At 48.6% G+C, this 24,094-nt stretch overlaps 1 protein-coding gene across 3 annotated transcripts in view; it reads right to left on the reverse strand.

Moving 5' to 3' along the window:
- Positions 1-3,304: 3,304 nt before the first annotated feature.
- The window catches only part of MAP3K9 (mitogen-activated protein kinase kinase kinase 9), an 86,208-nt gene continuing 65,418 nt past the window's right edge, over positions 3,305-24,094 (reverse strand). The window contains exons 6-12 of one of the 3 annotated variants that reach the window (XM_054530273.2): positions 23,108-23,348; positions 20,796-20,918; positions 18,994-19,147; positions 15,142-15,254; positions 14,513-14,554; positions 13,296-14,099; positions 3,305-11,623 (exon numbers count right to left, since the gene is read on the reverse strand). In XM_054530273.2, coding sequence (XP_054386248.1) covers positions 11,139-11,623; positions 13,296-14,099; positions 14,513-14,554; positions 15,142-15,254; positions 18,994-19,147; positions 20,796-20,918; positions 23,108-23,348 — 1,962 coding nt within the window. In that variant the 3' untranslated portion in view covers positions 3,305-11,138. Of the gene's footprint in view, positions 11,624-13,295; positions 14,100-14,512; positions 14,555-15,141; positions 15,255-18,993; positions 19,148-20,651; positions 20,919-23,107; positions 23,349-24,094 lie in introns of all 3 variants that reach the window. The other 2 variants (XM_054530271.2, XM_054530274.2) reach the window with 2 other exon arrangements.

The following is a 24,094-nucleotide window of genomic DNA, read 5'->3' on the forward strand; positions in this document are numbered from 1 at the left end:
GCAGAGGCGCTCCTCACTTCCTCCCAGATGGGGCGGCCGGGCAGAGGCGCTCCTCACTTCCCAGAAGGGGCGGCCGTGCAGAGGCGCTCCTCACCTCCCAGACGGGGCGGCCGGGCAGAGGTGCTCCTCACTTCCCAGACGGGGCCGCCGGGCAGAGGTGCTCCTCACTTCCCAGAAGGGGCGGCCGTGCAGAGGCGCTCCTCACTTCCCAGACGGGGCCGCCGGGCAGAGGCGCTCCTCACTTCCCTGGCGGGGCGGCCAGATAGAGGCGCTCCTCACTTCCCAGATTGGGCGGCCGGGCAGAGGCGCTCCTCACTTCCTCCCAGACGGGGTGGCGGCTGGGCAGAGGAGCTCCTCACTTCCCAGACGGGGCGGCCGGGCAGAGGCGCTCCTCACTTCCCAGACGGGGCGGCCGGGCAGAGGCGCTCCTCACTTCCCAGACGGGGCGGCCGGGCAGAGGAGCTCCTCACCTCCCAGACGGGGCGGCCGGGCAGAGGCGCTCCTCACTTCCCAGACGGGGCGGCCGGGCAGAGGCGCTCCTCACATCCCAGACGATGGGCGGCCAGGCAGAGACGCTCCTCACTTCCTAGACGGGGTGGCGGCCGGGCAAAGGCTGTAATCTTAGCACTTTGGGAGGCCAAGGGAGGAGGCTGGGAGGTGGAGGTTGTAGCGAGCCGAGATCACGCCACTGCACTCCAGCCTGGGCAACATTGAGCACTGAGTGAGCCAGACTCCCTCTGCAATCCCAGCACCTCGGGAGGCCGAGGCGGGCAGATCACTCGAGGCCAGGGGCTGGAGACCAGCCCGGGTCAACACGGCGAAACCCCGTCTCCACCAAAAATACAAAAACCAGTCAGGCGTGGCGGCGCGCGCCTGCAATCCCAGGCACTCGGCAGGCGGAGGCAGGAGAATCACAGGAGCCCGAGGCAGGGAGGTTGCAGCGAGCTGAGATCACGGCAGCACAGTCCAGCTTCGGCAACAGAGGGAGATCGAAAAAAGGAGAAGGAGACTGAAGAGGGGAGAGGGAGAGGGGGAGGGGGAGGGGAGTTGTTTTTTTTTTGTTTGTTTTTTTTTGAGAAGGGAGTTTCGCTCTTGTTGCCCAGGCTGGAGTGCAATAGCGCGATCTTGGCTCACCGCAACCTCTGCCTCCCAGGTTCAAGTGATTCTCCTGCCTCAGCCTCCCGAGTAGCTGGGATTATAGGCATGTGCCATTACACCCGGCTAATTTTGTAATTTTAGTAGAAACAGGGTTTCTCCATGTTGGTCAGACTGGTCTCAAACTCCAGACCTCACGTGATTCACCCGCCTCAGCCTCCCAAAGTGCTGGGATTACAGGTGTGAGCCACCGTGCCAGGCCCCAACTCAATCTTATGATACAAACGCAGATGCCAGAATCAGACAAGTCCCAGCTCCACTATTTGCCAGTTGTGTGGTCTTGAGCATGTTACTCAACCCTCTGGCCCTCACTTTCCTCAATGTAAAATGGAGATAATAACGGATCTACTCTTAAAGATGTTGAAATATTGTAAATGAGATAACATAGGTCAGGTCTTAGTGCAACAGTTGACACATTAAACTAGTTTTTATCACTATAGAGTAGTAACAGAATTACTAGGCCTGTGTTGTAGTTTTTTAATACCATATGGCCAAGCTGCTTTCCAGAAACATGCAGCAATTTGTATACATGATAACAGTATATGGTGCCTGGCCAGGTGACCTGGCTCATGTCTGAAATCCCAGCACTTTGGGAGGCCGAGGTGGGGAGATCACCTGAGATCAGAAGTTTGAGACCAGCCTAGCCAACATGGCGAAACCCCATCTCTACTAAAAATACTAAATTAGCTGGGCATGGTGACGTGTGCCTGTAATCCCAGCTAATGGGGAGGCTGGGGCATGAGAATCACTTGAACCTGGGAGGCGGAGGTTGCAGTGAGCTGAGATGGCACCACTGCACTACAGCCTGGGTGACAGAGCGAGACTCCGTCTCAACAAAACACAACAAAAACAGTATGGCACCTTTCCATATGGCACCAGCAAGGAGATTAGTCAATTTTTCATTTTTGCCCAGTGGGCTTTACAAAGGTTGTCCAGATCCTGGTCAAACTAACCTCAAGGCTCAGCAAAAGGTCAGCCTTGCCCTCACAATCCAAGCATCCAGCACAGAACCCCACCTCGGAGTCACCCCTCCCCAGGTGTCAGAGAAAAGAGCAAAGAGGTCAGAGAGAAATGAAAGGTTAAGCATTCACACATGAGGGTGTCTGAATATTTAAGTTCAGAAGTCATTTTCTTCCACATGTAGCTGAGTGATGAAATAGAGGATTCAAGCAGTGAAGAATGGCCTCAAACAAGATTCATCCTGTCTGCTTTTATCCTCATCCCCACCTAACACAAAATCATGGAAAGTGAGAGCACAAAGGCTGCTTTGTGATCAGCTTGCTCCAGAAGAGGCCCAGAGAGGTTAAGTGCCTTGCCAAGGTCACACAGCTCATGAGTGCCATTAAGAGCATCAGAGCCACAAGGAATCTGTGACTCATAGCCGGCAAATCCTATTCACATGTCTATAACTCCATCTGTTTGTCCTCTTAGCTCCATTCACAACTTCACCAGGAATGTCAGCATGGTTCGTTGTAGGGAGTAGGAGACAGCACATATTCACAAGTGGCTCTGAAAGCCAAAATCCACGAGCTGTGTGAAAATCAACTGTGAGCAGAGACTGCACTGTTCAGCACCATCATTCACAAAGGCCCCCATGGTCCTGCTGGAGGCTCCTAGACCCTCAGAGAAGCTTCTCACCCACCTCCTCTTTTCTACAGCATTTCCGTCTTTCTCCAGTTCTTTCTTTCCTACATATGAAAACTCCCTGGAAACAGCTCAGTTACTTGAGCACCTGCAGGCTGGAAACAAAGGAGAGAGGCTCATGGCCTTCGGTTTAATTAAAAAGAAAAAAGAGGCCGGGCGTGGTGGTTCACGTCTGTAATCCCAACACTTTGGGAGGCCAACGTGGGTGGATCACCTGAGGTCAGGAGATCAAGACCAGCCTGGCCAACATGATGAAACCCTGTCTCTACTGAAAATACAAAAAATTAGGTGGGCGTGGTGGTGGGCGCCTGTAATCCCAGCTACTTGAGAGGCTGAGGCAGGAGAACTGCTGGAACCCGGGAGGTGGAGGTTGCGGTGAGCTGAGATTGCACCACTGCACTCCAGTCTGGGAAACAAGAGCAAAACTCCATCTCAAAAAAAAAAAAAAAAAAAAAAAGAGGAAAGGATGAGTTTACAAAGAACCACAACAAACCAGAGGTAATCGTTATAACAGTTTTATTCAAGTCTCTGTGTGCTCTGGCGTTGAGACCAGGCTGAGATCAGCATTACACTGTAATACAATAAGAGGTTTCGCCATTGAACCAAGCCTGCTTGGCATCCCTAGTTAACAATTTACAGTACCTCGAAAGAAAAAAAAAAAAGCCAAAGGAAAGAACCTGATAAGTTTCCTTTAGCACTTTTTCATCTTTAAATATTGTTGACAACATACAATAACTTAAATCCCAAAGCAAAGTGGGAATTCAAGGACACGGGGTCAGGACACATGAACAAGACATTGGAGCAGAGAAGGTCTAAGGATAAAAACTAGTAGCTAATTACAGAGGAACCAAACACATACGTGAACTTTCACTTCACCTAGACTTAAAAGCCCTAAGGGGGAGGAAATATCCCAAAGAAAGCTTTTCTGTGAACTAAGTAAAACCCATCTCCAATTCCTTTCCTTAATCCTCTACAAGCCTTAGACTATAAGATATCTGGGTTTCGGTGGGGAGTGGTTGTGGGTGAATGTGCAGGATGAGTAGGGAGGGAAATCAGAAAAGAAAGTGAGCAAGTTCATCACCTCCCTTCTTTGCTACAACTGTGTATCAAAGGCATGTGGCTCAATGTGACAAAAAGGCAAGCCTGACCTCAAGCGCCCAGAGAGGAGACACAAGCTACAGTAAGGCTTCCAAGCTCAAGAGACTGAGAGAAAAGTGAGAAGCTGGAATGAAGAGCAGCAACAGGGCACCTGCAGGCTGGAAACAGGAGAGAGGCTCACAGCCTTCAGTGGTATTGGGAGAAGAGCTACAGAATTGACATGTCCAACTCCTGTGTGCTTCAAACCCCTGGAGTCATGGAGAGGAAACAGGGAGAGGAAGGAAGCCAGCAGCATTGAGGATGTCAGCTGAGACGTGCGAGGGTTCAAGTCCAGTCACAGGCAGATGACAGGTGAGCCAAGGACACAACTCCTCCTTGGGCAAAGGGCAATCTCAAAACCTAGGTGGACCTGAGCCAGGCCAACTTTATCTCAAGAGCTTCTAAGTAGTGGTTTAGAAATGTGCTCAGAGGAAAAAGAGAGGTGACTTTGGAACCAAGCAGATCAGCAACTTGCTTCCTAGCTGTGTGACCCTGGGCAAATTACAGAGCCATCAGAGCCTTGGTTTCCACATTCTTAAATGGGGGTAATACCCACATCCCAGAATTATTGTAAGGAGTCAAAAATTATATATATATGAATCACTAGGACAGCACCACCCCCCACGTGGAAAAAAATTAATGATTTCTTATCATGCATTATTCGTCTTTATAACTAGGCCAGGATACATCTTTGCCTCACTCTGATGGTGATGAAGAAAAGAGCCAAAGCCAGCATGGCATCTGAACTGGAGGTAGAGATAAACGATGAGAATGAAATAAAGATGACAGAGGATGAGGAGGGTGGTGGAAACGATACTAGCAGACAGTGTGATGGGCCAAATTCTGAAGACTCACTGTGCAGGCACAGAGCTAAGGAATGTGGCTCTTGGCATGCCAGGGAGTGAAAAAGCCTCCATTCACTTTAGTCCCTTCTGAAATCTGGACAAGAGAATGAATGAAGTTCATTCACTTCTGGAATTCAAACACGTTCCAAAGAGGTTTAAGATGAGAATCTAAAGGAGCCTCTCTGCCGTAATCACTTCCCTTCTCCAGGGAACACACACACACACACACACAAGTGCCCTCAGGGCTGCAGAGCCAGAAAGGCAGCCAGAGAACACCAAGGAAATGTCACACCCAAGTGTAGATCCAAAGTTAAAAGCTCCTAGATGTTTCATTGCTGTAAGTCTACACACTCCTATTTAAACGCGAGCACCCCCAGAGAGCTGCTGCCTCACTCAGGACCTGAGGGGAAGGGCAAGTAAAAATTTAAAACGTATTTCACAGTGGTACCTAAACCCCTCTCACAGGTCCAGGTGAGGGGCAGGCAGGGCTGGGTCTAGAGTGGAATGAGGCCCTCACCTTGGGTTAAAATTTAAGGGGGTGCCAAAAAAACAAACAAAAAAAAGAACCTCAGTAATCAAGGTAAATCATATTGCAATGCAGTATTTTTTAAAAATCAGAGTTATTGAAAAATTCCACGATGAATACAGTATCAAAATTTTAAGTCAGGCTTTGTCAGGGTTGGTGTCCAGGTGTGAAGGATCTCAGGAACGGGCAGCATACTACTTCTGAAACCTGGCCTTGGACCTCAGTGAGTGCAGGGCAAGGAACACCATGTCCCTGGGGCCCTCACTCCCCGGGGCTGCTTTTGTGACTACTCTGACCTCTGGGTTCAGAATGCCCAGACGTCTATCCCTCATGTTCTGGTAGGAGAGGCCTGTCTGTGCACCCCTGGAATGGTATTCTGCTGTCCAATGCTGAGACACCTAACTAGTTAGACACCTATCTCGATAGACATCTATCATGTCCACATCTGCCAATCAGCCTAGTAAAACTAGGTGATGAGTGCTTTCAAAGAGGGCAGGTCAGACCAGACAGGTAGGAAGATGGGTCAGGGGAAAGGCGGGTCTCTTTCCAAGGGTTAACAAAGAGAGATGTGGAAAAGCTCAGCTCCTATAACTAGCTGGGCCCCAAAGCTCTTCTCTCTATCCAGCTCAAGGCCCAAAGCAGGTTCCCTGTAGGGGATGGGGAACCACAGGCAGTAAGAATCAGGAAGGACCAGTCCTACTGGCTCCTGATCATGGAGTGAGCCCAACATGAAGAGCAAAGCCAGGGCTCCCTAGGCAGCCTACAGAGGCCCCCGTACTTCCAGGGCCCAAGACGGGAAATGGATGAGGAAGCGGGTGGACATGACTGTCAATATCTTATCAGGACAAAGTGAGAAAGAGCAGTCTGAGAGGAAGTCCATAAGAGACTCACCTGGCCTGCATGGCTAACCATAAGTCCCGGGCTGAGTCACGATAATTAGGCACCTAAGCCCTGTTAATTAGCCTTAATAGGCAGGATTTCAGCTTCCTCTTCCTGCCTTCCAACACCAGCACCTGAGTGGTGAGCACCCACCCAGGTAGCAATGCCAGGGAAAAGCCCAGGACTGAGGTCCTCTCCAGAAATAGCAATGGATTTTCCTTTCACATGTGAATTTTCATTAATTTGAATTCCTAATCTAGGAATACGCTGATCCGACAGAAGAGATGCATTTGGTAATGCGTTTCTAACAATAGTATACCTTGACAAAGACAAGTCATTCTCAGACCTAAAGCCAAAGAGAGAGGCAGGTACATTAGGGTGAACCATATGAAATAGCTGATATTCGACTGTTTTTGATGTAAAACCATACATATATTTCATACACACTCACACTTTTCTGCACCAAGGGAAGCAATCTGGCAAGGCTGCAGTTTCTGTGCAGGACTCATGGCTCCAGGACCATACATTTGAAAGTTAGAAGGGCTTCAGGAGAGAAAGTAGATAGCATCGTCCCCAGTTCACAGTAGGCTTCTGAAGTCCAGAGAGGGGAAAAGATGTGTGCAAATTCACACACCCAGGAAGTAGGCAGCTTTTATCACCAGGTTCCTGCCAACACGGTTTCAACCCCAAGGTGTGCCATTCACAGCCATCCAGTCTTCAGTGCCCTCTGCTCTTTGCTTTGTTAAAAGTGAGCTGGATGAGTTAGGATTGCTCGGGAGGTGTCTCCTTCACACTAGGGAAGGAGGAGGGAGGGAGGTCTCCAATGTGGGGACCACAGAGGCAAGAGAGTTCATGAAAAGTCAGGTCTAGATGTCCTTGGGGTATCTCATTGTGTCCCTGAGCAACAGTAGCCTGAGGGAAAGGGGGCTTAGTGACCATGACACATGTCCCAAGAGCAAGGGGACCCTTTTCCAAAGATTCTTCTAGGAACTGGGATGATTCCAGGCTCTAAACAAATCAGACTGATGACCCCAAGAAATGAGAGACAGCCAACTGTCACTCTGATGTTGCTACCAACCTCCCTCTCTCATTTCCTTCTCTGTAAGACACAACCTCCCTCTCCCATTTCCTTCTCTGTAAGACACAAATGGTGAGGATGACATTGGCAGACAGCGTCAGACAAGTTAAGTGGGGGAATTAGGAAAGAATGCTTGTCAACACCAGGTGCTATATAAATGCAGCAGAAGGGCATGGGCCTGACCGGGGCCCCCATTAGTCATGCTCAACCACCTCCAGATCACTCCTCTTCCAGAAGCCAAAGGACGAAAGAAAAGGCAAGTTCCCTCAAGGCAAAGGTGATGAGAGCCACACTCTCGACTTCAGCGATTCATCCTGTATAGATGAAAGAAGCTTCCTCTAGGAGCTGGCAAGGAGCTATGGTGTTTCACTGACCTTCTCTGATACATACACCCAACTCCCTTGAGAGGAAAGCATGTGATGATTGCTTTTAAAGGAAGGAAATCTGAGAGGGGCTAAAGAGACAAGCCTATGGCCACACAGCAAAAGCAGAATGGGGAATGCAGCCAACCTGTTCAGTTCTGAGCCCAGTGGCCTCACTCAGCAATTAGTCCAAGCCACTTTTTCATTTCTCTTCACTTGAATTTTCATCTTTAAGCATTTACCCTTCTCTCCTAGCAAGGGTATCAAATGTACAAGGAAAATGATGTCATTTTGCAAAGGTCAGGAGGAAAAGTTAGCACTATTCTGAGTTGTCCAAATGTAAGATATCATTGTTGCTATTACTGTTACCACCAGACCCTAGGGATGCCACAGGATGCCAAGTGAAGAGGATCCGCCAAAGCCTCTCAGAAATAACACACAGATAACTGAGGTATCTACTCAGCCTCCTGGCAGCAGTCTGGATCCCCAAGAGGGTCAAAAGGGGATAATCCGAATCAGCGGTAGGAGCTGAAGAATCCAAGAAGCAGGAGCAGAGAGCAGTATCTGTTCCTATTACCATCTTCCATGAAGTGAGCACCTGCCAAGAGCAGAAGGAATGTGTCTTTGTGCAAAGGGAAGGCAGACGAAAGGGGGGCCGGCTACTGCCACTCAAGTGGCTTCATCCACAGCTCCAGGGCCTGCTCCCGACCAGGACCACAGAACAAGGGAACCTGAGTGAACAGAAAGCCACTGAGACCTGCTAATACTATACAGATCCTTAGCCCATCTCCAACCTTGCCCCACTGAGAGAGTGCAGCAGTCAGGGGCCCATCAGAGACCAGGTATGTAGGAGTTGAGAGATGGTAACTGTTCCTTCTTCATGGATGCTCACAGTAGCACCTTTGGATAACCCTGCTTTTGATTCTTTCAGGTACAATTATTTCCTTAGCAAAGACCCAGCCTTGCTTTATCTTTCTCCACAGTGGACAAGTAAGGATGGCACTCAACCTCTCACTCAATGGCAGGTGACCATCATTCAGTTACACTACATCAGTTACACTACATCTAGAAAGATGGCTGCAACCTACCACAATGGCAAAAGTTAAAAATGAGCAAAGGAAAAATCTCTGCTTCATACCACAGAGCACTGTGTATAGGCAGCATGGTTTGGAGGGCCACAAGAGAGCCATTTAGTGGAGCCAAGGATATACAGATGTGTTCATGGTTTAGCCTGAGGTTATGGAGGGCCCAGGGGAAGGAGGCCACAGAACAGGCTTTTTTTTTTTTTTTTTTTTTGAGACAGAGTTTCGCTCTTGTTGCCCAGGCTGGAGTGCAATGGTGCAATCTTGGCTCACTGCAACCTCCGCCTCCCAGGTTCAAGCGATTCTCCAACCTCAGCCTTGCGAGTAGCTGGATTATAGGCAGGTGCCACCATGCCTGGCTAATTTTTTTGTATTTTTAGTAGGGACAGGGTATCTCCATGTTGGTCAGGCTGGTCTCGAACTCCCGACCTCAGGTGATCCACCTGCCTCTGCCTCCCAAAGCGCTGGGATTACAGGCGTGAGCCACCACGCCCTGTCAGAACAGACTTTGTATGTACTTCTCCCCATCAAGAATGAAGAAGAATCACTTGGTTGGCTGGAATTGCTGGTAAGATTCACATTTTTTCCTCCTAGCCCAGGAGTAGGGGAATGGGGACAAAAACAATATCTTACATATTGGCTTCACTGAACAAAGAGAAGGACACAGAAGAGAAGCAATAACAAAACCTTGGGCAATAAAACCAGTAGCGCCTTCCCGTCCAAGACTTGCCCCTTGCTCATAAAGCAAGGAACAAGGTCACCCCTTTAGTGATCCCCAAGGCAGGACATCTATCCCAGTTATAGAGAAAGAGCAGTGACCAATTCATCACTGTTGCCAGCTGCACATCCAGGCAGCAAATGCAAGGAACCTGCTGAGTGACCTCCAAGACAAAAGACAGTGGAGCAGCATTCAGAGAGTCTCAAGGGAAGAGGGGAATGACCTTGAGACTCTACTCCCAATCATCGTCATCCCCACATAAAGACAACTGTTCACACATAACACAGGAGGCCTCAGAGTAGTGGCATGGAGAAGATATACACGAGAAAGCTTTAGAGGAAGCTCAACATTCAAGTTATGGAAACAACTTCCAGGAAGGTCAGGGTTGGCCTCTGCTATCCTTCCTACTCAGCTCATGGTCCAGAGCCCAGCATGAGGGGCTACCTGTGCACAGGCCTTGGTCAGTTTTCAGTATGGGGGACCTAAAGGTTATTGTTCATCAGCGGCTCCCTGGGCACCCTATAAATAGCACTTTGCCACATGCATTTACAGAAGGTACTCCTGCTGGCTCCATTTTACTTCAAGGGCATCACAACATGGATGGCCCAGTTGAGAGTGAATTCCCAAGTCCCAATGTCCAGGTGGCCATATGGTATTCTGCTTCATAGCTGTTCTAGGGCATTGTGGTGATATCTAATAACCAAACATAACTGAAAGCCCACAAACTCCAGGGATTAGAGTGAAGACTAAAGGAAGGGAATAACACATAAAGTTCAGACAACCAAAGGAACAGACAGTGGAATTTTGTCTCTGACTTAGAACTGGCACCAGTGAGTGAGTCCCCCAAGAAACTATTCCTTGGATGAGCAGATGATTGTATCCAAACCTGGTCTGACGAGGTCCTGACCCCAAGTAGCTAGATGGGTACCCTCAACAGTTGCTGGTTTGCCCTTTGCTGAGAGTTTCCAAAAAGAACAAGGACATACTTCATGAACCTCTTCATTGCAACTTTACTGTATTTTTCCTAACATCCCCGTCCCCCTGTTCTCACTGAGGCAGTTCCCCTTTCCACCTGTGGGCTCAGATAAATAGGTGGGGCACCTGGAAGTGCAGATAGGTAGTGCCAGGTCTATCAAGCCCTATGACCCCACACTGGGCCGCCTTGCTTTCAGTCTTCCTGCTAGCATGAAAGGGCTTAGGACACAGAAAAGCTCCTATCTCGAACCAAGCCAGATTCCCATTCCTGGGTGTTGGGGGACAGTGGAGGAGGAGCAAAATCAATCACAGAATATCCAATACTGGTGTTTGGGAAGCTGAACTCGGGGCTGACAAAGGGACCCCATGACAGCTCTGCGCACACCCAACTGGCTGAGGAGAGGGAGCAGCAGACAGATTTGGCTGAGTGACTCTGCAGGGTCACTCTAAAGGCAAGGAAGACTGTGGAGGGTGGGGGACATGCATGCACCCCTCCCTCCCCTACACAGCCAGAGCTGATGGCCACAGCCCCTCCAGTGGACACGGGTAGAAAGGCCCTGCAGGGCAGGAGACCCTCTGAAGTGGCCCTGTTTCCATCCCTTCCATCTTCAAAGTGCATTATCAGTGCAAGAAGTAGGGCTGGATCTCAGGGGGTCCAACCCTGAGAAACGGCTGTGCCCGCCAGCTCCCCTCATCTCCGCCGGCTGTCCCCCTTGCCCGCCCCAATCCTTTTCATGCTAAGACCAGAACTCCTGCTGGATCTCATAAGGGGCAGGCCTGTGCGTGTTCAGTTCCGCTCTGCACAGCGGCACGGTGCTATCCTGACTCTGCCCCTCTGCGTCCAGGTCCAGGAGTGTCCGCTCGGTTGGGGGCAGTGGCCCTGCCTGGAACGGGAGCAGGGCTGGAAGTCCAGGCCGCTCCTCTACAGTGCTGCTACTGCTAGCAAAGCAGGAGTCCAGGTTGCTGGGCGTCTCTGTGCTGGAGCTGTTGGCTGGGGAGGTGCTGCGGGCATGGCTGGGGGACACAAACCACCAAGGGTCCAGCCGTTGCCGGTTGGCAGAAGGACGCGGCCGAGGCAGAAACTCCAGGGTCTTGGGTCTCTCCAAGGTAGAGTCCTGCTGAGTGTTCCAGCGCCTTGGGGTTGGGGGGAAAACCACATTGGGGTCAGGGAGACGGGGGAATTCACCTGGGTCTCGGCTGGGACTGGGGGTTTTCAACATTCCTGGTCAAAAAGACAAAGGGAGAAGCATCAGATGATGCACCATATTTCGGGGTTAGATATCCGCTACTCCCCCCCAAAACCACCATATCCCTGTGCACTCAGGAGAATATGAACCACCAAATGTTTGTGGAGCACCTACTGGGAGGCACTGGGGATACAGTAGTGAACTAGAAGGCCATGATCCCTGTATCTGGTAAGAATAACAGGACATTTGGGGGTCACATCTGTAATGAAATAACTTAAGGCAGATGTTGGCAAATGACACACAAGCTGGCCACCTGTGTTTATAAACAAGGTTTTAGGTGGAGTACAGTGGCTCATGCCTATAATCCCAGCACTTTGGGAGGCCAAGGCAGGAGGATCACTTAACCCCAGGAGTTCAAGACCAGCTTGGGCAACATGATGAAACCCCATCTCTACAAAATTTTTTTGCAAAATTAGCCAGGCATGATGGTCCATGCCTGTAGTCCCAGCTACTTGGGAAGCCGAGGCAAGAGGATCACTTGAGCCCAGGAGGTCAAGGCTGCAGTAAGCTGTGATCACACCACCGCACTCCAGCCTGGGTGACAGAGTGAGACTGTCTCAAAAAAAAGAAAAAAAGGTATACAATAACATTTTATTGAAACACAGCCACATCCAGTGTCTGCTTTCCCACTACGGCAGCGTAGTTTAGTTACAACAGAAACTGTATGGCCTACAAAGCCTAAAATATTTACTATCTGGCCCTTCACCAAAAAAGCTTGCTGCCTCCTGACTTAAGGGTGTGTCTGTTCATTTACTGCTCATCCATGTAATAAACATGTGACGGGAACAGAGCTAGGTATCAGAAGTCCAAAGGTGAGTAATGTAGGGTTTCTGTTCCCAAAGAGGTCACATATCTGAGTATAACAAAAAACAGGAGGGCAGGTCAAGCCAAACAGCTAAGTACAATTGTTGCTGACACTTAAATCTCATTGAAAGGGTATTACCATCCCCCCTTTTCCTACTGGATTAGAGGCTGTTTCCAAGTCAGACTTAGGTCTTCCAGGGAGAAAGAGATGGTGACAGGAAAGAGATGGTGACAGGAAAGAGTGTGTGTCCCCAGGTGTCAGATGTCAAGGGCAGTCATATGCACAGGGATAGCAATTTGCCTGGACTCATCTCCACGCCTGAAGAGGCAGGTATGAGTCAGGGGTGAGTGTTGAAGAGTGTGATGAATGGGTGGAAGCCTGCCTTCTGAGTGTGTGAACTAATGCTATGAGAGGCAAAATCCCAGCTATGTGGCAGAAAATACCACTCCACATGCAGTGCAAGATTCCTTCCTGGAAAATGCATCATCCTCCTCAGGGATTAACTAGAAGCTAGACTCCTGCCCTTCCTGTGCCCTGAAAACACTACCCTACCCTAAGACTCAGGGTCTGGACATTCCAAAGGAGTCCCAGGTCTTCTGATTCTTCCTAGAACCTGCCTGTCTTCTTTCAATCCTCAGGGAAGACCCCTGACGCATAGGTCAGAGAAAAGTCAGCCAGCCCTGGCCGCCTCCCTGATCCCAGATCTGTATTTCTTGATTGGCTAAGAGGAGGAATGGTGTTCACTCAAATCCAGAAGTGGAAAGAGAAAATGAGGCCTGCAAACATCTTCACTCCCTGAGGAGGCACAAAGAAAGGAAAGAGAAAAGGGGAAGAAGACTCACCTGCTCCAGGACTGGGGCTCAACCCATTGCTGGAGGGGCTCCTGCTGGCTAGGAGAGTCTCTGGCTTAAGGGCCCCATCAGAAGGAGTCCGCCGGTGACTGCTGGGCTGCGAGGGGGCGGTGAGGGTGACATGGGTGGGAGTCAGAGATTGGTTAGGATCTCGTTTGAAGCGCTCTACTCGGACATTGACCAGGGGGTTGTGGGTGCATGGGCTCAGGGGAGGGGCCTCGACTGGGCTGACTGGCATCTCATACACGACAATTTCATCGCTGTCGGAGCGCAGCAGGGAGCGTGTGGAGTTGCACTCGGAGATGGAGGAGAGGGAGAGCAGCGTCAGGGAGGCAGAGGGATCTCCTAGCAACAGCATGGGCTCTTCCTTCTTGAAAAGCTTTCGGGATGGGGGGCTGGTGCTCCGACGAGGACGGCTGGACCTCTGAAAAAGACCCTCCCGTCTTTTCTTCTCCTCCCGGGCTGGTGGCTCAGGCTCCTCCAGGGGAAGCAGCTGGCACTTGCCAGCTTCCAGCAAGTCAAACCCTAGGCCTGTGGCTGCCAGAACAGCCCCACAGCCGAGCAGAGCCACCTCGCAGCGGCGGTGGTGGGCACCGCCCCGCTTGAGGCTGTTGGTTGGCGTCAGCTGAGGGGTACTCGTGGCCGAGTTGACTGGGGTGGGCTCCTCATGGATTCCATCACTGGAGGGGCCATCCCCATCCTCTCCACGAGGGAATGGGATACAGAGGTAGGACTGGCTGGGTGAAGGCTGTAGGCGACTCTCTCCACTCCCTGGGCCTTCACTGTCCTCATCCTCTGTGAAGATGACAAGAGCAGAAGAGAAACAGGAAATGGAAATGAGGTGGCAGGAATAAGAATCTGGCCCTTTCCCCTCACCCCAGGCCTCCTGTCTCAGTCTCAGGGACACAAAGGTTCAACGGTGTGATGAGCAGGACATGGAATTGAACACTGAACCAAGGGGGCTTTATCCACCCCCCAACACAGGGAAACCACTCTCCATTCCAGAGCCCATTTCCTTAGAGTAGAATAAAAGATCCGCTAATTTGCCATTTCTTTCATAAGGAATCTGTGATGGTGACTTGGGTATCCACTTGACTGGACTGAGGGATGCCTGCATGGCTGGTGAAGCACAGTTGCTGGGTGTGTCTGTGAGGCTGTTTCCAGGGAGACTAAGATGGGAGTCAGGGGGCAGGGAGAGGAAGACCCACCTTCAATGTCGATGGGCATCACCCAACTGGCTGCCAGCAAGGCTAGAACAAAGCAGGCAGAAAAAGGGGGATGCTCAGTTTGCTGAGCTTCCTCTCTCTGTTTCTCCCTTCTGGAAAGGGACACTTTTTCTCCTCCTACCCTTGGAAATCAGAGTCCAGGTTCTTCAGCCTTTGGACTCTCAGACTTGTAACTGAGGCCTTTCAGAGGCTCTCAGGCCTCAGACTGGGAGCTGCACTGCTGGTTTCCCTGGTGTTAAGGCTTTCAAACTGGGATTGAACCACTCTACTGTCTTCCCTGGGAGCCACACTACAGGCTTTTCTCATTCTCCAGCTTGCAGACGGCCTATCATGGGACTTTGCCTTTGTAATTGTGTGAGACAATTCTCCCTAATAAACTTCCTTTTGGTTCCTATTGGTTCTCTCCCTCTGGAGAACCCTGACTAATACCGGCCCCTTAACACAGGTGCAGTATGAGTTTCTAGAACACTGAACATTCTAGAACAAAAACATTCCCAATGTTTCCTCCATGAAGCAGTACTAGGGGTCCTTAAACGGTCCTAGAAGCTTGGGCAAGAATGCCCCCAGGGAGCAGGGAGACAGCCAAGACTCTCAAGAGGAGCTATGCTTACCCATCTCCATAAGGCTGGTGAACCCTGGCAGGGCCGGGCTACTCCTCGGGCCCTTCACCAGGTTGGGGGCACTGGACGACCACTGCTTATATCCATCTACCAGGGACTTGAGGCTGAATCAGAGGAAAAGAGGAAACTGTCAGAACTGGTTACCTTCCTTACTTGACCCTCAGCTCCACGGGTCTATGGAGACGTTTCTCCCTGCCTCTTCATTCTACCAAAGAACCTTGGAGTACATACAGGCAATGACTCTTACCAAGCCCACCTGCTTCACAAACAGAAATGCACATGCTCCAGGGAAGAAAAGGGCAATGACATGACCCATCCCCCTCACATGCTGCTGTGGAACTGTAGAAAGAACTAGTGCGCAGGCTGGCAAGCAGACAGAAAGAATAAGGATGGCCCTGCTGGCCGGGGGTCTTGCCTGAGCCCATCTTAAGAGAGAAGCACTCAAAGCAGACACTGGACACAACACATTCATGGCATGACAGTTACTGTGATGCAAAGACCTGCGAAGCCAGGCAAGCACCGGGCAGCCGAGCTAGCAGAGGTGGACCAGGCTACTCCACATAAGGCATTTCTCAGGCTCTCCTTCCAAGCTTTATGGCATGCTTAGGCAACTTTCAAAGCCATCCCCTTTTCAAAAGGAAAAATCAACCCACAAAGCTGCACCAACCCAGTGCACTGTGGGACAGACCTATGTGGGTAGTGCACAGTGCTGAAGCAGAGCCCTTGGTCTGTCTGGGGGTGGAGAGACAGAGGACAGGAGCTTGCTTTCAAATCCCTGTCATCAGCCCATATGGAAAGCCGGTAACTCTCCGAGGATACAGCCTGGGCACCCCACCAACCACTTTGTAGGAGGGGGGAACCAGACGCCTAGAAGCACTGGTCTTTTCCCCAGAGGACAGTAAAAGGGAGGATTGAGGAATCTGTGGGCTATGGTTGCCCTGGAAATATTGGGATTATGACCAGAGTGGCTCTTTTTTTTTTTTTTTTTTAAGGCTAGGAAGAATCATTCAACTAAAGACCACTTTCCCCAAAGTCCCAGCCATCTTGAGAGAGACAGAGGACCAACTTTTTCCCTGTTCAGAATTCTGTTTCAAGTGCTATCAGAAATACCAGCAAATTAAAGTACATCCCAACCACCACTGGTTTCAACCAAAATACAGTCAGAGATAAGCCTGCTGCCAAACCCACAGCCTGGGGCTTCCAACTGAGACTCTCGTAACATCACTTCCAGCTCTGGATCCAGGAAAATCCAGATTAGTAAAGTCAAAACCAGTGCTGAAGACCAAAGGATAAACAGCCACATTATCTAAGCCTCTCTAAAACCAAGAGTGCCAGGAGTATCCTAATTGGAGTGGTCAGTGGAATGAAGAATATGGTAAAATTAGATCAACACAGGAATTTTCCCAAGGTGCACAATGGTACTGCTTAAAACAAAAACAAAAACAAAAAAGTCAGTTCAGCCCTGGCAATAACGAGGCTTGATTCTACAGGGTATTCTGTAAGAACAAGGAAATGGAAGGGAGATTGTTACCAGGACAGTTGGTGAAAGGGTGAAGATGAGACTCACCCCAAGTGGAAATGTGGAGATTCTGATGGGGTACTTAAACCATTAGCTTTCTCACGTCTCTGAGGGGATCTTCAATGAATAAAGAGAATCAGTAGCAGGCAATGGAGGGCACATCCAGCTCAGCCTCTCCCACACCAAAACACCCAAGGCTGGACTCACACCACATCGCCAGCTGCCTTCCCACTGTCCAGACACAAAGCCCACACCATGAAAGAATCTTAACAAGATGGTCCTGTTTAAGCCAAGACAGGCCCAGGACGAAGATCCCTGGGCAGCTGCAGCACAGTTGCAGGGGGCCTGTGAATCCATAGATACCCAAGCAGTCTACAGAAGGTATGCATGTTTTGGACAAATATGTATTATTTTTTAAAAGGATGAGGATGCAAAACTCACTTAATATTACTGAATTCAAAATGACTTTTGTTCATCACGTGTTTTCTTTAGTCAAAAGGTACTAAAACCAGAAATATTATCACATAGAAGCTCTCAAAATTTCTGACATTAAAGAGGTCTTCACTCAAGTCTGGATAGAATATACTTTTATTTCTTCAATAGGAACTAAGAATCATGAAAAGATTAAGTCATATATTTTTTAATTCCTTCAAAAGTTTGTAAGGAAGAAGAAAATTCCAAAGTTAATATTTTGCAATGTGAAATAAAGTTAATTTACTAACAAGACCAAAAGAAAAAAAATATTTAAATCAAGAGACTCAGGGTGACTGAGTTTCTCAGACCCAGCTCAACCCTACTCTAGCCCAGAGCTCAAAGGACAAACTGGAGAGCTCTTGCTCCTACAAAACTTAAGAATCTGCCATCCCCCAAGGATTCCATCGCTGGATTCTTACATAGCTGAGGTAGTTTGCCCTATATATCTAAACTTTCTGCTCAAAGGTATCTAGTGATTTACAAAGCCTAGCTTCAGAGAGTCAATCCTTTATGAATCAAACTGTTATTTTTACCTTCAGCTCAGATCTGACATGGGAAAATCATAGATTTTGGACATGGAATCTTAGTATTTAAAGGATTACCAAGGCCACTTGCAGGTCAGGGCACTTGTAAGCCTAATATTCAACCTGAGAAGCTCTGTAGAAAGTCACTAAAAAATGTGGAAGGAGACTGCTGGCTATCCTCGCACTTATTTAATAGAAACATCAAGAAACACTGTGCTAGCTTCTAACACCAAGAATATGAAGTATAAACGGTTCCGTCCATTCTTCAGGTATGATGTAAAATTGCATGAGAAGCAGGAAGTGTCATCACAGCTAATATTTACATATGCTCACTATGGGCCACCTCATCCTCTCTGCACTCACAAAGATGAACTTATTTGGTCCGTGCCTCAACTCCATGAGATGGGTACTAATGTTATGCCATTTACAAATGAGAAAACATAACGTCACACAGCTAGGTGTGGTGGTGCCAGGGTTCATGTCCAGGCAGTTTGGGGCCAGAGTCAAAGATCTTCATTACTACACTATGAGTGCCTTGCCTGTGAAGAACCCAGGCTCGGGGGAGAATTTGACCCCCAGGCCTCAAGTCCACAAGTGAGAACACAAGCACACTCCAGGCTCTCAGCCCCCTTGTGCCCTGCCCAGAGGAGGCCGTCATACATGGCAGTGTGGCTGTGGGGTGAGATCTGAAAGAAGTTCTAGCGGCCCTGGAGTTGTATACAACTGTACTACCAGGGCTGGGTTATTCTGCCTGCCCCTGCTTCAGCATGAGCCTCTAGGCAAGAGAGTCCTGTTAACTTCTGCTCTTTCTTCTCTTTCCTCTGCTTTAAAGCTGGAAGAAGAGCCAGGTATAAGCAGAACACTCTGGCAGAACTTTTTACATTTGGTTAATGCTTGGGCTACTTGCTACTCTGAGTAGAACGCCTTCAGGGGTTGGCAAACTATAACTGGTGGGTTAAACCCTGCCCGCCACTTGCTTTTATAAGGTTTTACTGGAACATAGTCATGCTCGCTCATTTACATGTCGTCCATGGTCTCTGGCAGTTTCTGTGTTCCAACAGTGGAGCTCAAGAGTTGTGACAGGGCCACAGGAATCACAAGGCCTAAAATATGTATTATCTGGCTCTTTATGGAAAAAGTTTTCCATGCCTGTCCTAAGAGGTTCCAGGAACTTGGAGGGTGAAAAACTGTTGTAAAGATCAAGAAGCTTGTAATTTCTCAGAAAGCAATCAAACACACGGCAGAGAAAAAAAGTTATTTCATATCCTATGTTTAAATGGTACATCCATCTTCAAGACAAAGAATTTCATGTCATCTGGCACTTACCCTTCATCTCCCGAGGCAAGCTCCTTCTGACCAAGCGTCCCTGGCCCCCATGTCCGTCCCTTCTTCTTTGGGGCCCTCTTCTCCTCCTCCTCCCCTTCCTCCTTCGGGACGACTGAGCTCCTGCCCCAGGTTTTGCTGCTTTCACCTGGTGTCACTGTGAATCACAAGGGTTGGACAGGATCTAGAAAATGGACAGACAGGGCTCCCCCAAACTAGCCTCTACACCAACAGACACACACACACATTTGGAGCTGCAGGGAAGTTAGACCTTATCAAAAACTCTGTGCCCAAGTGGACCCTTCCAGGAAAGTAATGGAGTTCTCAGCCACCAATCATTTAGCTATCTCAAAGTACTAAACATGGAAACACTTCTTCAATTTTCACAAATCCAATGTAAAGTTAGAGCTTAGGCCAGCCAGACATCAGAGTTCCAAACAGATCTGACTTAACCTGTTTTGTTGGGTGGGATTGGGTAATGAGCAAATAAGGAGGCAGGTAAGGGGGGAAAAAAGACAAGGGGTAAGGAAGGCATGGAAATGCAGAAATCTTGGAAAGAAAGGGTTGGGAAGAAAATGAGGAGTTCAAGGTTATGGAAAAGGAAGTCTAGAGTAGGAGAGGGGGAAGGAACAGGCCTAGAGAAAGACAGATAAGAGAGGAGGAATATTTTTCTGACATTAATACCTTGGAGCAAGGGTTGAGACCCAAATGCCCCAGGGACTGTGCTTATATCATAAATGAGCAAACTAGTTACCAAAAAACAAGGAGTTGAAGGGGCTGAGGCAAAATATGGAGTATATGGAAGCTGCTATTAGTGCCAGCCAACTGTAGCCACATGAAAAAAGAAACCTACTGATTTGATTGCATTTTTCAAGGAAAGCTAGAAATCTTGGATTTTTCTTTTTTGAGATGGAGTCTCACTCTGTCGCCCATGCTGCAATGCAGTGGCGCAATCTTGGCTCACTGCAACCTCTGCCTCCCGGGTTCAAGCGATTCTCCTGCCTCAGTCTCCCGAGTAGCTGGGACTACAGATGTGTGCCACCATGCCCAGCTAACTTTTTTGTATTTTTAGTAAAGGCGGGGTTTCAGCAAGTTGGCCAGGATGGTCTCGATCTCCTGACCTCATGATCTGCCCGCCTCAGCCTCCCAAAGTGCTGGGATTACAGGCATGAGCCACCATGCCCAGCCAAAATCTTGGATTTTTAAATAAAATCTCTCTGTCTTTAAATCAGGGAAACTAATTCATTCACATATAGGTGTATATTCACACACACACACACACACACACACACTTACATGTATGTGTGAGTATTTTTTTTAAGCAAATACTGTAGCAAAGATAAAATTGGTCCAGATTTGGCCTATTATAAAGTATATGGCAAATTTCCTTAGGACCTACACTTTGAAAAAAAACCCTTCCTTGGGAAGTGTGGACGAAAGAAAAACAATGATGTCCCAAATATGGCAAAGAGTGTGCTAGGTTCTTAGACCAGGTAGCAACCTGTATCTACATCACACACTGGTTTCTAAATTGCTTTGCAAACCACTAAAGATCCCATTAGTACCCACAAATCCCTTTGCTGATATGTGACTAAAAGGTAGAGGGGGCAGTAGTAAAGTTAATGGAGAGAGACAAGGGAGAGGGCTAAGGGTTTGCGTACATATGTGCATGTATATACACATTGTCGAGGAGAGGTGGCAGAAGTTATGGATGGAGCAAGCCTGGACCAGTCGGTGGCTGGACAGAGCAGGGGACAGGTGCCCCGGTGTGTTCTGGCCCCAGCTAATTTGGGAAACAGTCTCACACTGGATGGCTCGAAGGCGAGGAATGATGGTGGGGCTTGCAGGAGGACTGGAGCGGCTGTTGATAAGACTCTTCCTTTTATCCATGGTGGGGGAGGCCTGCACCGTGAACTTGTGCTGGAAATCTGCTTGGGGAAAGACAAACACGTGTATGCATTAACATTTCCCATAATTAAATTCATATAAGAAATATGACATTCCTCAGCATTCTTGAGGGACAGGCCCCAGTTTCCTGAAAAGCTCTTTGTTCACCTGGGAAATGTTCTCTTTTAGAATCATCTCTTTTTCCCAAGGGACATGGGGAGATGAAGGTATAAAAAGACGGAAAATTCACCGTGTAAGTGAACTTCATTTGTGAGCTTCATAAAGCTGTCTATATAATGAATATAGTTCAAGCAGTTATGTATTAAGAATAGCTGTTTAGCTCCTGAGATATTATTGATTATTCTAGGAAATTTAACTTAAAATTATTGGTTTCACATAATCTATTATCAGATAGATTTGGTCCTCTTTTCTCAGGGACCGAAGCAGGGACACTGATTCTTCTCACTAAGTGCAGGCAGAGCAGGGTATCAATGACTAGCCCTTGTGGGAACCTAGGGCAGTGAGGGAGATGGAGCAAATGGCTCCAATTTGGACACATTCCAAAGGAAGTTACAGTACAGCATAAAGAATGTAAAACTTACAGCTCTGAATTTCTGAGTTTCAGTCTCCTCATCTATCAAAGAGGTAAAATAAACAGCTGCTGCTTGCACCTATGTCTCCCCATTAGACTGTGATCTCCCTGCAGGTGGGAACTATAGCTTTTCTATCTGCATCCTGGCATGCAACAATATGCTGACACATGCTAGATGCTCAAGGGGTGCTTAGAGAGTCCATGCTGTCTGAAAAGGACAAACAAGTGTGCAGCAAGGAAACCAGCAAACATGGCTCATGAACATATTCACTCAACTGCATGGAATGAGTTCCCTTATCTGTACTTAATTAAGCCACCATTTTAGTGCTTAACATCATCTACTCCTGCCCCTATTAGACCATTCTTTCTTTGTTCCTTACACTTTTTTTTTTTTTTTGAGATGGAGTTTCACTCTTGTTGCCTAGGCTGGAGTACAAGGGCGCAATCTCGGCTCACCGCAACCTCTGCCTCCCGGGTTCAAGCAATTCTCCTGCCTCAGCCTCCTGAGTAGCTGGGATTACAGGCATGCACCACCATGCCCGGCTAATTTTGTATTTTTAGTAGAGACAGGGTATCTGCATGTTGGTCAGGCTGGTCTCGAACTCCCGACCTCAGGTGATCCACCCGCCTTGGCCTCCCAAAGTGCTGGAATTATAGGCATGACCCATTGCACCCGGCCTGCTCCTTACACTTCTAATAAGCCTGCTTTCTAGGGCCTCATAGACTTAGAACACAGTGAATATCTTTATCTACATCAACACATTTTAGCATTCAGCTCCCTCCATGGATATATTACACACCACAAAGATTCTAATTACTAGTTTCATATTTCTTTATATTTTCCCCAAGGCTGCAGTACAACAAATGCACATTTATTCAACTGATGTGTGTGTCTGAAAGGTCACATGTAAATCTTATCATGTAAATTCTCATACATTAAACCCAGTCTCAACTGCACTCAGGGGACTAATTAAAAAAACGTCAGCCAGGCGTGGTGGCTCACACCTGTAATCCCAGCACTTTGGGAGGCCAAGGTGGGTGGATGACTTGAGGGTGAAACTCTGTCTCTACTAAAAATACAAAAATCAGCTGGGCATGGTGGCACGCGCCTGTAATCCCAGCTACTCGGGGGCCTGGAGCAGGAGAATCGGTGAACCGGGGAGGTGGAGGTTGCAGTGAGCCGAGATCTTGTCATTGCACTCCAGCCTGGGCAACAAAAGCAAAACTCTGTCTCAAAAAAAAAGAAACCTTGAGACAAGTTATTTTGCAGAGCCAAAACTTCTCGTGTCTCACACATGCACACCCTGGAATGTTTTCCCCCAACTTCATGTTTCCTTCTCCAGGTTTGCCTAAAGTGAGATGTGCCCCTGTGAGCCACCAGGCTTCTAGCAGCCTGGACCTTGCCGGGTTGTCCTCACTTCATATTCTGTGTTCACTCACATGCAACAATTTCCCTGGAGTAGGGTAGATTTTCAACATGCCAGTCTTTCCACTGAACAGAATGGCCCATTTAAAACAGGCTGGAGTTTGAGCCCCAGGGTGTCATGTTTCCAACCTCAGTCCCGAGCTCCCACAAACCCTCTGCCACACTAGTTCCTTGCCCTGCTCCCACTTCCCAGCCAGTCCCCGGCCACTGACCAGAAGGGAGGCTGATGCGGTTGCCGTCCTTGAGCTTCAGCCGGCTCTTCCTGAACTTGCCCTTGCGTTTCTTCACCCGGGGCTTCTCCTGGCACAGCTGGTGGATGATGATGTTGAGCTCCCGTTCCAGGATGTCAATCTCCCGCTCGGCCAGCTCCTGCTCCCGACGCCGCAGCAGTTCCTCCTGGTTCTTCTGCTGCAGCGCAGCCCGTGTCAGCTCCTCCTCCCAGGTGCGAAGTTCCTGTAGGATGGGCAGAACCATCAGAGTGCTCAGTGCAGAGGGGCTCTGGGGTGAGGCCTGAGAGCTCCCAGAGGGCTCATGGTGACCTGGAGAGCTCTCCTATGATGCTCAGTGAAGAGAGAGGACTTGATAGCTGGTAAATGAACATCAGACCACCTTGAATGGTGAGGAAAGGAAGACTCAGAACAGCCATACTGAGGGGACAGTCAGAGAAGATAAAGCCATAGGCCAAGCCCTAGAAATGGGGGCTAAGAGTTTCTAGTTGCTCCTTCCTTCTTCATTAAAATTGCCTGTGATTTACATATATATATATGTTTGAATAGAAAATATAATCATGTATTTATTTACAGACTTGGTTCTACTTTACTTTCTATTTTTTGAGACAGAAACTCATTCTGTCACCCAGGCTAGAGTGCAGCGGTGCGATCTCAGCCCACTGCAACCTCTGCATCCCTGATTCAAGTGATTTTCATGTCTCAGCCACCGGAGTAGCTGGGATTATAGGCATGTGCCATCAAACCTAGCTAATTTTTTTGTATTTTAGTAGAGATTAGGTTTTACCATGTTGGCCAGGCTGGTCTCAAACTCCTGGCATCAAGTGATCCATCTGCCTCAGCCTCTCAAAGTGCTGGGATTACAGGCGTGAGCCACTGCGACCAGCCAAATTTTTTCTATTATATAAAAGATGTTTTTTCACCAAATGCAATGGCAACAAAAGCCAAAATTAACAAATGGGATCTAATTAA

This window comes from Pongo abelii, chromosome 15, assembly GCF_028885655.2.
Source record: "Pongo abelii isolate AG06213 chromosome 15, NHGRI_mPonAbe1-v2.0_pri, whole genome shotgun sequence".
Lineage (NCBI taxonomy): Eukaryota > Metazoa > Chordata > Mammalia > Primates > Hominidae > Pongo > Pongo abelii.